The sequence below is a fragment of the Marmota monax genome, unplaced genomic scaffold (genome assembly GCF_021218885.2).
Source record: "Marmota monax isolate L192 unplaced genomic scaffold, Marmota_monax_Labrador192_F-V1.1 WCK01_AAM20220418_F8-fsc00001, whole genome shotgun sequence".
Taxonomy (NCBI): Eukaryota; Metazoa; Chordata; class Mammalia; order Rodentia; family Sciuridae; genus Marmota; species Marmota monax.
The window spans coordinates 44,999,781-45,015,181 of NW_026693777.1; the positions used below are offsets into that span (position 1 = coordinate 44,999,781).

Below are 15,401 nucleotides of genomic sequence, written 5' to 3' on the forward strand. Positions count from 1 at the left end.
GACGTTTCCTTTCTACTCTTCTTCGCCTCCCCCTTCCTTTCCCCCCACCCTCTTCTTATTTTGTAGAGATGGGGATTGAAGTTAGGGGCACTTTACCACTGAGTTACATCTCCCAGTCCTTTTATTTATTTTTTTTTTAACTTTTGAGACATTTTCTTGTTAAATTGCTGAGGCTGGGCTTGAACTTATTATCCTTCAGCCTTAGTTAGCCTCCTGAGTCACTAGGCTGACAGGTATATGCCCTTTGTGCTCAAATTCTGGGCTTTTCTTTGATAGAAGCTTTTTTATTATTGATTTAATTTTGTTACTTGTTACTGGTTTGTTCAGGCTATTTTTTTGAGTTCAATTTTGGTTTTACATGTACAGAAATTTGCCCATTTCTTCTAGGTTATCAAATATGATGGCCTATAGTTGTTTAAAATAATCTCTAATGATGTGTATTATAGAGCCTCCCTTTTCATCTCTATCTTAATCTAGCTAAGGGTTTATCAATTTTGTTTATCTTTTCAGAGAACTAGATCTTTATTCATTGATTTTTTTTTTAAATATTTATTTTTTTTTAGTAATCGGCAGACACAACATCTTTGTTGGTATGTGGTGCTGAGGATCGAACCCGGGCCGCACGCATGCTAGGCGAGCGTGCTACCGCTTTAGCCACATCCCCAGCCCTATTCATTGATTTTTGATATATATATATATTTTAGTTTTAGGTGGACACAATATCTTTATTTTTTTTTATTTTTATGTGGTGTTGAGGATCAAGCGCTCTACCGCTGAGCCACAACCCCAGCCCAGTTCATTGATTTTTTTTTTATTGGTTGTTCAAAATATTATAAAGCTCTTGACATATCATATTTCATACATTTGATTCAAGTGGGTCATTGATTTTTTTTTAAACTTTATTTCATTTGCTTCTGGCCTGATCTTTATTATTTACTTGTTTCTACTAATTTTGGGTTTGGTTTGCTCTTGTTTTTCTAGTTCTTTGAGATGCTGCTTGAGTTCCTTGAGATTTTTCTGCTTTTTTGACTCAGATGTTGACTACTATAAATTTCCCTTTTAGTACTGCATTTGTTCATAGGCTTTTCAGTATGCTGTTTCGGTTCTCATTGGTTACTCCAGAGTAAGTTGTTTGCTTGTTATTAACTTCTTCTCTTTTGGCAGTGCTGGGGATTGAACCCAGGGCCTTGTGCAGTCTAAGCAAGCACTCTACCATGAGCTATGCTGCCATCCCTAACATCTTTCTATTTGAAGAATACCTTTTAGCATTTTTTTTGTAGAACAGTTCTGGTGGAGATATATTTCTCTTTGCATTTGGAAATATCTTTATTTCCCCTTCATTTCTTAAGTAAGTTTTGCCAGGTATTCTTGGTTGGCAGTTTTCATCCTTCACTACTGTGAAAAATTTCATGCCACTTTCTGTTGTCTCTAAGGTTTTTGTAAAGGAGTTTGCTGTCAGGTAACCTGGGACACCCTTATGTGTTTATTTCGTTGTCCATAGCCGAGAATCTTTTCTTTGTGTTTTAACTATAAGAACTTGATATATCTTGGTTGACTTAAATCTGACTGGTGATCTTTGACCTGTTTTTGTGCTGTGTTAAAATGTATATATAATATGTCAAATACACTTTACTGTCATGTATATCTAAAAACAACAAATACAAATAAAAAGTGTACTTAGGGTATTTGTATAGCATTAAAAAAATATAAAACATATGCATATACCTAAATACATATATTTGATATGAGTGCTAAAAGTTATTTATGATGCAGTATATGATCAAAAATTTTTGAGATCCATTTACACTAAAAATTTCTCTTTTATGAAAATTTCCTGGGCTGACAAAGAAAATTTTATTGAGAGCTTCCTTTTAGGTATAGATTTTTATACTTCAATCCCAAATCCCCAAACATGAGAAGTCCCTTTTTTCCTTTTAAATATACACATATATTTTATTTCAAAAAGCACAAGAACATTATACAAGTTTTAAATTTACATTTTTGCAATAAAAGATATCAATATATGTATTATTTGTATAACTTCATCATGGATGGAATTTGAATCAGTGGTATAAACATGTTGCAGTCACTAAATATAGAACATCACAGTGAACCAAAATGCATAGTTGTTACGAAATGACAAATGACCACTAAAAGGTGAACTCACAGCCCATACACCAACATAATAAATTAATTATACAGATATATGCTTTTCTTCACTGAATCATTAAAATTCTTGCCAACCCCTCACCAAACATTAGAAAAACAGAGTTTTGAAGCCATTCTGTTGAACCAATTCCTTCACGTACTACACTAAAGAAAATAAAGTGACTTGGTTGCTTGCTTGTAAGTAAACTTCATAAGCATAATTAAATTGTTTGCAATGATGAAGGCAAACTACTAGGACATTTGAATATCACTAAAAATCCCATGGGCCGGGGGCAGCACTGAGACATAAATTCATCTACAGTGCAGAGATCTCAATCTCATTAAGTAGAACTCAATATGAAATGGGATCTTTGGCAGTAAAGGCTGGCTGGCCAGTGCCAGACAGTCCCTCTGGCAGCTTGATAGCTTAACTCTAGGATTTATGAATTGAGTATAAAAAGACCAGAAATAAAGTTAGTTTATCCTTGCTAAACGGGAAGCCAATCAGGGCAGAAGTCAGCATTTTCTGTGTTTATTTTAGCTCAGATTTCCTAGCCAAATAATCAATCCAACAAAATTATATAAGAAACCGAGGAAATGACCAAATAATTTAATCATACTGGCAAATGTGATAAACTGAGTACTGAATTTTTGGATCCTCACCTGTTAATTGTTATGAATTATTCACTAGAGAGGCACCTATTTCCTGATACCTTCCAAATTGTAATTATCCAAGTAGAAAATCATGATTGTAATTCTGAAGCCAGCTCATGCCAATCCCTTACTGCAAAATTCACTTTTCTTTGTGTAAAAATACCAAAAAATCTAGCCCCAAATGTGCACCACTGATCACTTAGCAAATATATCTTTACTCGCTTGCCTTTGCTGAGCAAAGAAGGTAGGAAAACATTTATACACATACATGACAGCAGTAACCACGGGCAACATAAGATGCATTGAATGCATCATTCAAACTGATAACATTATCAGAGACAACAGAAGCTAAAATGGAAAGATTCAATTTATATTTATGTCTGCTGTTTTATATCACAATTTCTTGATATAAAAAGTTAAAGCCAAAAACCAAAAAGTCTATGCACAAATTTGGGAGAGCGCTATTATTTATAAACAAAATGGCTCAACCACAGCAAAACAGGACACAGACCACTGATCACATGGCTTGTTTGTTTATAGTAGTTAAAAAAGAGTTTATGAAAAGGTTGCGCACAGATACCAAATAAACAATCTGTCTTTTACAAAGACACAAAAGATGGCAGAATTGGCTTAAATCGGATTGCTGTAATTTACAGTTTTTATGCTTCATTCATTGGGGGAAATTTTCTTCTCCTCATTCTACAAATAGTTTATATCAGAATTATAACAGGTTTCTGAAAGTCAAATATGATGGTGCCAATTAAGAGATAAGAGATCTTACTGTAGAAACTTGACTTTGGAAAATGTAAAGCATAACTTAAACTCAACAAAGCTATTTGTAGTCAGAGGTGAGGATTTCAGGCTCTGTACCATCAGGAATGAATAACAAATATGTTATCCTAAATAACTCTTTTTAGGTCTACAGAGGGAATGATACTTTTCCATACTGGCAGAACTTGCACTCTGTCCAAAATAAGATTTAGATTGATTTCTGGCTAAAGCAGCTGGTGGCACATTAAAGATATTTCCTTGAAAGGAAAATAGTAAAGTTTAATTTTTTGAAATCTTTCTCAAAGGAAAAACACTGCATGTTTTCTGCATCCCCTCTTTAGTTTCAAGAAGAACATTATATATTATTAGAATCTTGTCAGTGATCCAATGCTACCTGAACTACTTGGGAAAACACCAAATACAAAACTGCAGAAGAGATAACCAACATATAAAAACGTCCACAATTGTTGATGTGACTTCATTTACCAGGTGGATTAAATGATATGAAATAGGACAAAGGAAATGAATTTCCTGGAAATATTAGCAGAATCAGACACTTGGGGTGAACAAGCATTTCTTTAGTGTTCCAGAACATAAAACAGATTATTAGTCGATGTCCTTTTTTCCCTTAAAAAGTGTATTTGCTAATTGAAAGCAATACACTATTAAGAAATTTCTTAATGATATATGTGAATCTGGACATGGAACAAAAGACCCTCTAATACTTCCCCAGCCCTCAGAAAGATCTCCATAATTTTAAATTAGTCTTTATTACTGTTGTTATTTGTGATTGTCTTGAGGCAGAGTTGGAGCTCACAGTAATTGCCAGTTGAATCCAAATAACATCTGATTAGTTTCCTGGCTCCTAGCAATCTCTTCTATAATGCAGTGTTGTTGCCAGACCAAATGGAGCTTCCTGTATCGTTCACGAGATAAATGAAGAGGGTTGCCCCTCCTTCAGGGGGAAAAAAACAACAACAAGAACACGAACAACAACAACAACAAAAAAAAAACAACACATAAGTTTGAACCAAATTATAGCAACATCTTTATTGTCTAATTAGTATGTACTATACTAGGGGAAATGCTAGGTTGATACCAGAAGTGAAGAAAAATGAAAACATTTAAAGAACAACTTAAATGTTCCTGGAGCTGAGAGGCATCACCAGGAGAAGGCTTAAAAAGAGATATCACTTTACTGTTGAGCTAAGAACTTGATAATAGCACTTTGTTAACAAAACAGACATTTACTCCTTGATTATTCAGGAAATAAGCCAAGGATAACTCGGACATAATAAGACCTCATTTAGGTTGCCAGTAAGATTTACAACTTGAAGTTATTTCCTGTCAATTAGCCTGAATGGAGCTCTAATGGCTTTCCGACCTGTAACAGCTTATTCAGCTTCAATTTATGATCCTTGCAAAGCACAGGTTAGGTCTAAGGCAAAACCAAAGTCCTCAAGTTATATTCTTCTACTCAGAAATATTTGGTTACAATTATCCTTATGATACAAAGCACCTTGGTGCTTAACAAATATATATATATATTTTTGAGGTGAGGGTCTTGCTATGTTGCTTAGGTTGACCTCAAATTCCTGGGCTCAATTGAGCCTACTGTCCCAGTCTCCTGAGTAGCTGGGACAAAAGGAGCATACTACCATGCCTGGTTTAGGAAACAGTCAAATAAAATACCTTTCAATATTAGAGTCCCGAAGTTTGTAACACTGTGTAACACCTAATCCAAAATGGAAATAATGAATATCCACTCTAAACCAGATTCCCTCACTGGACACTACAGATTTATTTCTTTTACATACCAAGGCCATACCTTCTAAGTAATTAGGAAGACAGATCAGTTAAAGAAAATAGAACATGCAACATTCGAATGGTATCTTTAATAACTTTGGAAAGTGTTACCTTCAAATGGGAAAGCACAAAGTTATATAAAATTATGTGCTACTTTAGGATGGCATCACGTTTAATATTTTAAATTTGTAGCAATAAAAATATTTCTTGATTCTTAGCATTAGCTTTTATCTACATGCAGTAATGTGATTAAAAATTTTTAAAAATTGTACAAGAGAATTGATTAAAGCCTTCCTATTAAAGAAAAATTCTTACTTCAGCCCAGGGTCTGTTTCTCCATATTCATCCAAGTAAGGGGCTGGATAGGCACACCCTCTGGCTTTTCCTTCAACCAGGACCACTCTGCATTCTCTGATTCTGAAACATAAAACAACCAACAGGAAATATTGTTAAGTTCATATGTACAAATGTTAGGCACTGCATCAAAGTTAATCCAGAGTAAAGACATAGGCGGGTATCTGTAAGGAATTCAGTATTAAGACAATATAAACACAGATAAATATAGACTAAGTTGTGTTTTGTCTAAATAAAAGAGAACAAACATCATTTTTTTTTGGTTATTTTTTCTTGAAGCAACAGAAAAGGATCTGTGGGAAATGGGACAAGCAATACTAGCTGGATATACTGAAGAAAGGAGGCTGTCCTACTTGAGCCACAGATACCTTGAAAAATGGCAGCTGGGGCTGTTCCTGTACTGTTTCCTAACTCACAACCTGGGGAGTGGGGGTGGAAAGAACTTAACAGAATAGAACCACATCTTCTAATCTGACAACTGAAGGTTGTCAACATAATGTCAACTAGGGAAGTGTAAAGACACTTCTGGTTAGAGCCAACCTCCAACAGTGCAGATTACATAAAGAACCACTGTCAGGTAGACTTATAGAATAAAAAAGTACTACAGAGAAAAATTATAAAATAAACAGTTGAAATGATGGTGGTTTTCTCTTGTGGGTTCCCTAGAAAAAGGCAGATATTTGGGTTTGGCTTTTATGCAGGCTATCCCCTTAGTTCAAAAGCTGCCTTTGAGCAATAATAATACATTTCCACAGTTAGTAAGACATTAAAGCCTATGTAAAGAGAAGCTGCATTACATGGGGAGAATGGAAAGCAAAAACACATATCAACTTTAAACTTCATTTCTCTGAGACAATCTACACTCATAAATAAATATTATTACTGTTCAACTCTCGACCTTTTGCTGAAAAACTAGGGGAAATGCTAGGTCGATACCAAAAGTGAAGAAAAATGAAAACATTCAGAGAACAACCTAAAGTAACAATTTATATTTACTTTTTTTTTTTTTTAAGAGAGAGAGAGAGAGAATTTTAATATTTATTTTTTAGTTTTCAGCGGACACAACATCTTTGTTTGTATGTGGTGCTGAGGATCAAACCAGGGCCGCATGCATGCCAGGCGAGCACATTACCGCTTGAGCCACATCCCCAGCCCTACGTTTACTTTTTAAACGTAAGTTTCAGGACTCAAGTTTTTTCATTATACCTGAATATTCCACTGAGTCACAACCCCAGACCTTTTGTATGTTTTATTTAGAGATGGGGTCTCACTAAATTCTTAGCCTTGCTAATTTGCTGAGCTAGTTCTGAACTCCCAATTCTCCTGCCTCATCCTCCCCAGCTGCTGGTATGCTCTAACTTCTGATCAGTTGTTCATTATTATCATACTATACATGTAATGACCTCTAGATTGGATCCACATTCCCTAAGCTCCTTATCAAACTTCCAGATCATGTATTACTCACTTTAGGAAAATGCAGACTCCTGCTCCACAGTGAAGTGCATGAAATATGCAAGCTCCAACCTCTTCCCCATTTACGATTTCTTGGCAACAAATGTTCTGAGAACATAATATGGCCCCACAGAAAAGACAGAGGACAGGATGCTTTCGTTCATCATCTGCAGATCGTGGACACCTGAAAAGGAAAGGTAACAATTAAAGTGGCAGAAAAACTAAACAAAAAAGCACCATATATTTAGAGTTAGCAATGAAACATGTTTTCATACTTGCTCCTTTCCAAGGACTATTTAATTGGGTGATTCCTTTTTAATAGCTCCCCATTAAGGGAACTTAAAAAATTTTTGATTTGGGGGCTGGGGTTGTGGCTTAGCAGTAGAGTACTCGCCTAGCATGGGCGAGGCCCTGGGTTCGATCCTCAGCACCATATAAAAATAAATTAACTAACAATATTGTATCCAACTACAACTAAAAAATAATTAAAAAAACAAAAAAACAACACTCTGATTTGGTTAAGGATGTAGCTCAGTGTATGCACGTGTCAGGCCTGGGCTTTACCCTAGCACCAAAAAACAAACCTTCTGATTAGTCCACAGTAAGAAAATCTATTATTAAATATAGTATCCTAATAATTCACATAATATCTAGGACTAAATATGCCTTGATGTGAAGACTCATTTATAGAATCTGGTATTCATTTAATAGTCACCTACGTGCCCTATGTTGGGCCCCCAATGTTGAAGGAATATGATCTTGTGTGTAATAGTTTAAAAAAATGACGTTTTACAGTAAGGATCCAAAGACTTTCCTCTTTGAAATATTGGACCTTCAGGATTGAAATAATTGAGTTGATGCACTCTTCCAACTCAGTAAGCATAGCAAGTCTTAAGAAGGAAAAAGTGACAATTGACTTACATGAACCAAGTAGTACTTTGAAACTTTACCATTTTACCTGGTGGTATGCAGGAGCCTTACTATAATGTTCCAAAAAGAGGAAAAATGGCTATCTTTGAAATAAAAGAGTTTCCCATACTTTCTCTCTGTGATATATGGACACAATGGAAACATATATCAAGAATCCTTAATTTAGATAATAAAAAAATAAATAAATACAACTAAAGGAGACATTCACCTAGAGTAGAATAAATAGCATCAAAAGAATCTCCAATGTGGGGGCTGAGGTTGTGGTTGTGGTAGAGCACCTGCCTAGTACATGAAGGGACCTGGGTTTGATCCTCAGCACCACATTAAAAAAAAAAAAAAAAAAAAAAGAATCTCCAAGGGTATTGACAGTTTCTTTTCTGATCCCAACTTTCTCAAGCAAGATAAGAAAACTACCATGTCTACACAGGAATAAAGGAACTCTGTTTTTTTGTGGTGTGGGGGATCGAACCCAGTGGAACTCTCTGCATAGGCAATCCATTTCTGTCTCCTAAAGTTGAGGGGGGTGTTTTAACTTCTTGGGGGGGGGGGTGAAGTATCCCAGAATATAATTAAAACTCTTTTTAGATAAAGCTCAAATCTTATTTCACCTGTAAAGCAGGATGGCTGAGTCTTAGTTACCAGCCATCCTATAGATGAAAAGGTAAGGCAGGGGAAGGATGTGTAAAGGATATTAACTAAGCAGCATTCCTCCAGCACTAGATGAGGTTTGGTTTTAACAGGAACTGGTGATAGCAGTAAGTGGCAACATCATCCAGGAACATCTTCACTGTGATTAAAGACTTAACACTCTTCTAAGATTCCCCCTAAGAGGAAACAATCTGATATCCTTTAACACTTGGAAGATAGTATCTTTTGGGCTGAGGTTGTGGCTCAGCATTAGAGCATTCGCCTAGCATGTGCGAGGCCCTGGGTTCGATCATCAGCACCACATAAAAATAAAGATATTGAGTCCAACTACAATTAAAAAATAAATATTTTTAAAAAAAGATAGTATCTTTTGACTTGGCTTCTGTAATAGCAATGCAACCCTAAGAATAGGAGAATCACTGGGGAATGGTATTAGTCAAATTATATTACTATATTGCATGTATTACAAATAAGTAACAACAAATCCCATCATTATGTACAACTATACTGCACCAATAAAATATGGGGAAAAAATAAGAGAACTACTGGATTTAGAGCTGTATGCAATCTTTGAAATTATCTAGCTAATTTTTTGAAGGATGAGAATAAAGTGGCTCAACTATTCCTTTAGCTGGCTGACTAGCAAGGGAGTTATTAAGACCAATTCTATGGTAACAGAGGCTGGAGTATGGGATACCCAAGTCCCCACTGGGACAGTTAACCCCTGCTAATTTCATACCATACAGCAATCAATATTAGTACATCATCAGTAAGACTTGAACTGACTTTGATTTTTCAGGCTGCTGAGAATCTTGCCATTTAATACAAATTACTACTAATTTTATGTCATCATTATCAATTTGGTATGTGATAGAAGGATACATAATTATATCTAGAGAAGTTTTGGCTTATTATTTTAAAAATATATGCACTGTGATTCAAATATGAAATATTCCAACAGTTAAAGCAGATATGAATACAAGTCTCTATTCAGTGACTGACATTTCATTGGTGATCACTGATTTTGTTATTTCAATAATATCACTGCGGGCCAGGGCTGTGGCTTGGGCCCGGGCTGTCGCTCAGTGGTAGAGCGCTTGCCCAGCATGTGTGAGGCACTGGGTTCGATCCCCCGCATCACAAAAAAATAAATAAATAAATAAAATAAAGGTACTATGCCCATCTACAACTAAAAAAATATTTAAAAAAATATCACTGCAAGTAAAGTGTAAAATAATAAAACATCTTAAAACTATAAAAATTATGTCTAACTTTATATAATAATATCATTTCTCTTATAAAATAACTAATAGGTAATTTCATACATGATGTTACTAATGAGTATACTTTGTTTTACTTCTCACCAATCTTTGTTATCACCCTGTTCTTTTTTCACTTGAAACGATCAATGAAAGGAGAGAAGAAAAAAACAAAATTTGAGAACCACTGCTTTAGAGGTTTTAAGGGACACTGGCAAGGTTCCAAAAGAAGATGAAGGGGATTTTTTTTCTCTCCAAGATCCAAGCAGGCTTGTCCCTGAGTCATAATACTATTATCTGTTTTGCTGTGATGATGGGTTTCCATAAGATTTTATTTATTTTTTAAATATTTTTTTTAGTTACAGTTGGACACAATGCCTTTATTTATTCTTATGTGGTGCTGAGGATTGAACTCAGCACCTTGCACGTGCTAGACGAGCACTCTACCGCTGAGCCACAACCCCAGCCCCCATAAGATTTTATTTTTAAAAAGGGTTCTTACAATTTAACAAAAAAATTTTGAAGAGTTACAAAATATGGTGGGATAGGCAGCTCCAGATATTGGTCCCTCTGATAAACCACCTACTGAACTAGGAAGAACTATCTGAAGCAACTCTTTTGGGACTCAAGGCTAGCTGAATATTTGCAGCAACCAGGGGAGTGGTATATTTTGGTATTTTATGTAGCAGCTATCATTCCCTACCCCCAGCCTCATGACAGGGAGTTATGGAGATGGAGGCTTATTTTTCTGGTGTGACTTGTTTGTGTCAGGGTATGCCAAAGAAACCTTGTCCTATGGAAAATGGAATTATAAGTTTAAATTTAAATGGTAGTTCATAGAGGGACAAACAAAAGCACATGAAGAAATGAGGTCTCATACATTGCTGGCGAGAATGTAAAATGGTACAGCCTCTGTGAAAAACAGTTTGACTGTTCCTGAAAAAGTTAAATACAGAATTACCATATGACTTAGCAAATTCCACTCCCAGGTATATACACCAAAGAAATAAAGCATGTATCCATATAGAAACGTGTACATGAGTGTTCACAAAAACACTGTATGAATACCATCATAAATATAATATGAATGCTCATCAATGGATGAAGAAATAAACAAACCAGGATATATACTATGATGGGATATTACAGAGCGAAAAAAGGAACAAAGTACTGATACATGCTACAACTTGAATAAGCCACAAAAAATGCTGAATAAAAAAAGTTAGGGGCTGGGGCTGTAGCTCAGCAGTAGCACACTTGCCTAGCATGTATGAGGCACTGGGTTCATTGCTCAGCACCACATACAAATTAAAAAAAAAAAAAAAGAAAAAAGTTAGACTTGCTTTCTTCTACATAAAAATCACAATGAGAGGCCAAATTTTGTTTCCTATGATTTTCTAGTTTGGGGTTTTAGTTTTTTTTTTTGTTGTTGTTGTTTGTTTCTCTAGATGATAAAATTTGAAATATTTTCTTATACTAAAAATATTCAAATGTAATTTGCCAGGATTTTGTCATTGGAAAAAAAATGTGTACATGCTTATTTCAATAAAATTAATGTGAGAGAGAGAGAAAGAGAAGAAGAAGAGGAAGAAGCAGAAGTAGCAGCTAGAACCACTTTAAGATTCCTTTTATATGCTATATCCACAGCAGGAAAATTGAGAGAGACATAAAGTAGATCACTGGTTACCCAGGGAACAGAAGACAGGGGAATGGGAAGTGTTTGGAGTGATGAAAAAGCTTTGAAACTAGACAGAGGTGAGAGTTGTACAACACTGTGAATATACTAGAAGCCACTAAATTGTATACTTTATCATAATTATGTTATTTGGATTTCATATCAATTTAAAAAAATGACAATCACTTTTATGGAGGAAGCTCAGTGGTCAATTTGATAAAAGTTAAGTTTGTTGGTGGTAGTTTAGACCAATTGCAAACTTAGGAAAATATTTAAAACACACACACACACACACACACACACACAAATGTGCATGTGTGCATACAGACACACCACACTCACACATACTCCCTCTCTCACCTGAAATGAGAAGCTTGATTTAGGAGACAGCTGTAGTCATCAGGAAGCTCTATCAAACTGTTTCTTTTTCTAGGATACCTAGAAATGTAATTTAAAAGGCAATTTTATTTATGAGTAAATAAGCTCAGATAAAAAGTTGACCAAGGTGTACTGGGGTTGTGGTTCAGTGGTAGGGCACTTACAGTGGCTAGCATATGTAAAGCAGTGGGTTTAATCCTCAGTACCACATAAAAATAAATAAATAAAATAAAGGTATTATTGTCCATTACAACTAAAAAAACATTAAAAAGATGAGGGCTGGGGCTGTAGCTCAGTGTCAGAGCACTTGCCTAGCATGTATGAGGCACTGGGTTCAATCTTTTTTAACACCACATAAAAATAAACAAATAAAGCATTCTGTCCAACTACCAAAAAAAAAAAAAAAAAAAAAGTAAGTTGACCAAGGTGGGGCTGGGGTTGTGGCTCAGTGGTAGAGTGCTCGCCTAGCATGCCTGAGGCAGTGGGTTCGATCCTCAGCATCACATGAAAATGAAATAAAGATATATTGTGTCCGCCTACAACTAAAAAATAAATATTAAAAAAAAGTTGGCCAAGGTGATAAAAATAAGAATATCTTTAAAATAATAAAAGGATCCAAACTTGAAATCCAAAAGAAATCCACCTGTTGAGTTGATTAAATTCAAACTTCTTAATCTAGAATTCCAAGTCTTTCATCAGCTGGCTTCGTTTCTAAACTCAAGTTCCACTATTTCCTAAGACTAAATTGTTTTAGCCTGTCTAGTAAGGGAACATAAAGTAGTAGTTAAGAACACGGTTATTGAAATTAGACACATCTGGTTATAAATCCTAACCAGATGAGGACTGAATATGTGCGTGTATGCATATACCACATATACATATATATATTTTTAAATTTGTTATAGTGTCTCAAGTTTTATGTACATAACTAGATTATAAATTACTCATGACCAATGGCTACATGTATGTTTTAACTCTTTTTAAATCTCCCAAAATATTTTACTACCATGATGGGGAAATATATCTAAAAGGCACAAAATTGACTTGAAATAAAAAAAAATTGTGTGATATCACCAGTCCAAAAATATGTACTCATCTTACAAATCTTTGTTTTTCTCTATTCTGAGATCTTTCTTTTCTTAGTGAGATTTAAATACTGCTGGATCTAGGCACAGGAGCTAGATATATTATCACTAACTCACTAAAGCTGGGTTACAAAGGGAAAGAGGCATATGTACATTTACACTGGAGTTGAAAGGAGTTCAGAAGTGAGAGGAGATAATATACAGGAGGCAAATGTACATTGTCTCACAATCTCTGTTTTCCATAGAAAAATGGTACTAGTGCTGGTACTTAGAGCTGCGGATCAATTCCTCTGTTTTTTCTAGTGATTCAATTCAAATAAAAGTAGACACTATCTGTTAGATTGACCCTGGAAGAAATACAAAAAAGACGAACATATAGTTCTCACCCTTGTTTACTTTTTAGTGATTTAGGGTGTTATGGGGTATATGTGAGCACATATTAGGTTTTATGAAGAAGATGGCATTTGATTTGGTACTTGAGGAAGAAGTAGATTTTGATAGAGGTGATAGGAGGGTTGAAGATATTAGTTTTTTAACCATATAGACAGGAAAGGGGGGGAGATAGTTTTATTTTTATCTTTATTCTCAAAGAAAAAGAAGTAGAACCACTACACTATGATTTTAATATACCAGTAGTTCCAAGATGCCACTTCTTCTGCTTTTTAATATGTACTAGCTTAAGGATGATTCTCTCAATAGGTGCTGGAAGACTGACGATTTAAGAGGGAAAGAGTCACTACTCTAAGAAAAAACAATCATAGAAAGAATCTGATTTCTGGCCAAGACTTAAGAGATACACAGGAAATAATGTAGTGAGCAAGAATGAAAGAAGGCAGATTAGGGCAACCCCTGTTGGGTCCCTTTTCGCCCTGTGGGAGCTCTGACTCTTCTCACTTGAATAAAATCCTACTCTTAAAAAAAAAAAAGAAAAAAGTAGACTAAGAAGCATGCTCAAGAAATCAATTACCATTACTTTGGAAAACATAATGTGGATCGAGTGAAAAGGCTGAAGTAGTAAAACCAACCTGACCACAGTGCTTTTCTGCTTCAAACAGCTCTGTAAGACAGAATCTGCACACCACCTATGTGGAGCCAAGAGGGGGAAAAAAAAGAATGGATTACCACAGGTTCAGTGCAATATTCATCAATGAGCCATTATCTCTCTCTATCCCTTTCCATGTTCCTCCTAAGTTTGTCTTACAAATTGTTCCTTTTCTTCTCCATTTTTTCCTCCCATTTTATTTGCCCACTCTATTATTAAATCCTTTTTAAAAAGTTTTATCAATTAAGGTCTAACTAAAAAAACAAAAACTACTCTAAGCATTTAAAAAAGAGGGAATTCAATATAAAGTGGTAATAGAAGTGGTAGGGACTGGGGATGTAGCTCAGTACCTACTACACGAGGCCCTAGGTTCAATCTCCAGACTTTCCTAAGGATTTACATTTTGGGTTGGGGATACAACTCAATGGTACAGTGCTTCCAAAGCATGCACAAGTCCTAGGTTTAATCCCCAGCAATGCTGAAAAGAAAAGAAAAAAGATGGAAGGGTTGAGTAGGCAATTTTAAAACAAAAAAGCAGGGCAACCTAAGATCATTCCTCAACCCAGGTTGGAGGAACAAAAGGGAACAGTGGTAATATTGGAGGCCAGGGACTTGGGTCACCAGTGGGTACTAGAATCACAATAGGTTTGTTTGGTGGGAACTGGAGCCAGAGAAGAATTGTACCACTACCACAGATGCCCCAACAAGGCAGACAGGTAGCCTAAATATCTACCAAATGACCTTCCTTTTCTTTTCTTCCTGGCCTCCAATATCCTGCGTCTCCCCCTGGATAAATCCAGGCAAAAGCCAGCTAATAAGAGAGTCTGGGAAACATGACCTACAGGTGTCATTCTCCTACATTACAAAGCAGAGAAGAATGAGGCAAGCAGGTCCTGGAATGGCATAAAAAGCAAGAACTTTCTGTTTCAGAGTTCAAAATTTTAATACTTGATTAAACTAGCAAGTCTAAAACTTACCTACTCCATGAACTTAAATAAAATTAGTAGAATCTACTGTCCTTACACTCAACACAAAGCATGATACTAATTTGTTAAAATAATTTTCATCACATCAGAGATCAGAATACCTCATGAGAAATGAGGAAGAAAAGAAAAGAACCTAATACATAGAATCTAACATGCAAGAAAAGTGACAGGAGACAGAGGCTGACATTCACAGAAATCCTGACCTAGGCATGA

At 35.5% G+C, this 15,401-nt stretch overlaps 1 protein-coding gene across 3 annotated transcripts in view; it reads right to left on the minus strand.

The window, feature by feature from the left end:
- Nucleotides 1-1,924: 1,924 nt before the first annotated feature.
- The window catches only part of Ubr1 (ubiquitin protein ligase E3 component n-recognin 1), a 157,887-nt gene continuing 144,410 nt past the window's right edge, over nt 1,925-15,401 (minus strand). For 2 of the 3 annotated variants that reach the window (XM_046460970.2, XM_046460969.2), the window contains exons 44-48: nt 14,186-14,242; nt 12,058-12,135; nt 7,199-7,369; nt 5,695-5,796; nt 1,925-4,528 (exon numbers count right to left, since the gene is read on the minus strand). In XM_046460970.2, the coding sequence (XP_046316926.1) occupies nt 4,387-4,528; nt 5,695-5,796; nt 7,199-7,369; nt 12,058-12,135; nt 14,186-14,242 (550 nt within the window). In that variant the 3' untranslated portion in view covers nt 1,925-4,386. The remainder of the gene's footprint in view (nt 4,529-5,694; nt 5,797-7,198; nt 7,370-12,057; nt 12,136-14,185; nt 14,243-15,401) is intronic. The other variant, XM_058584728.1, reaches the window with a different exon arrangement.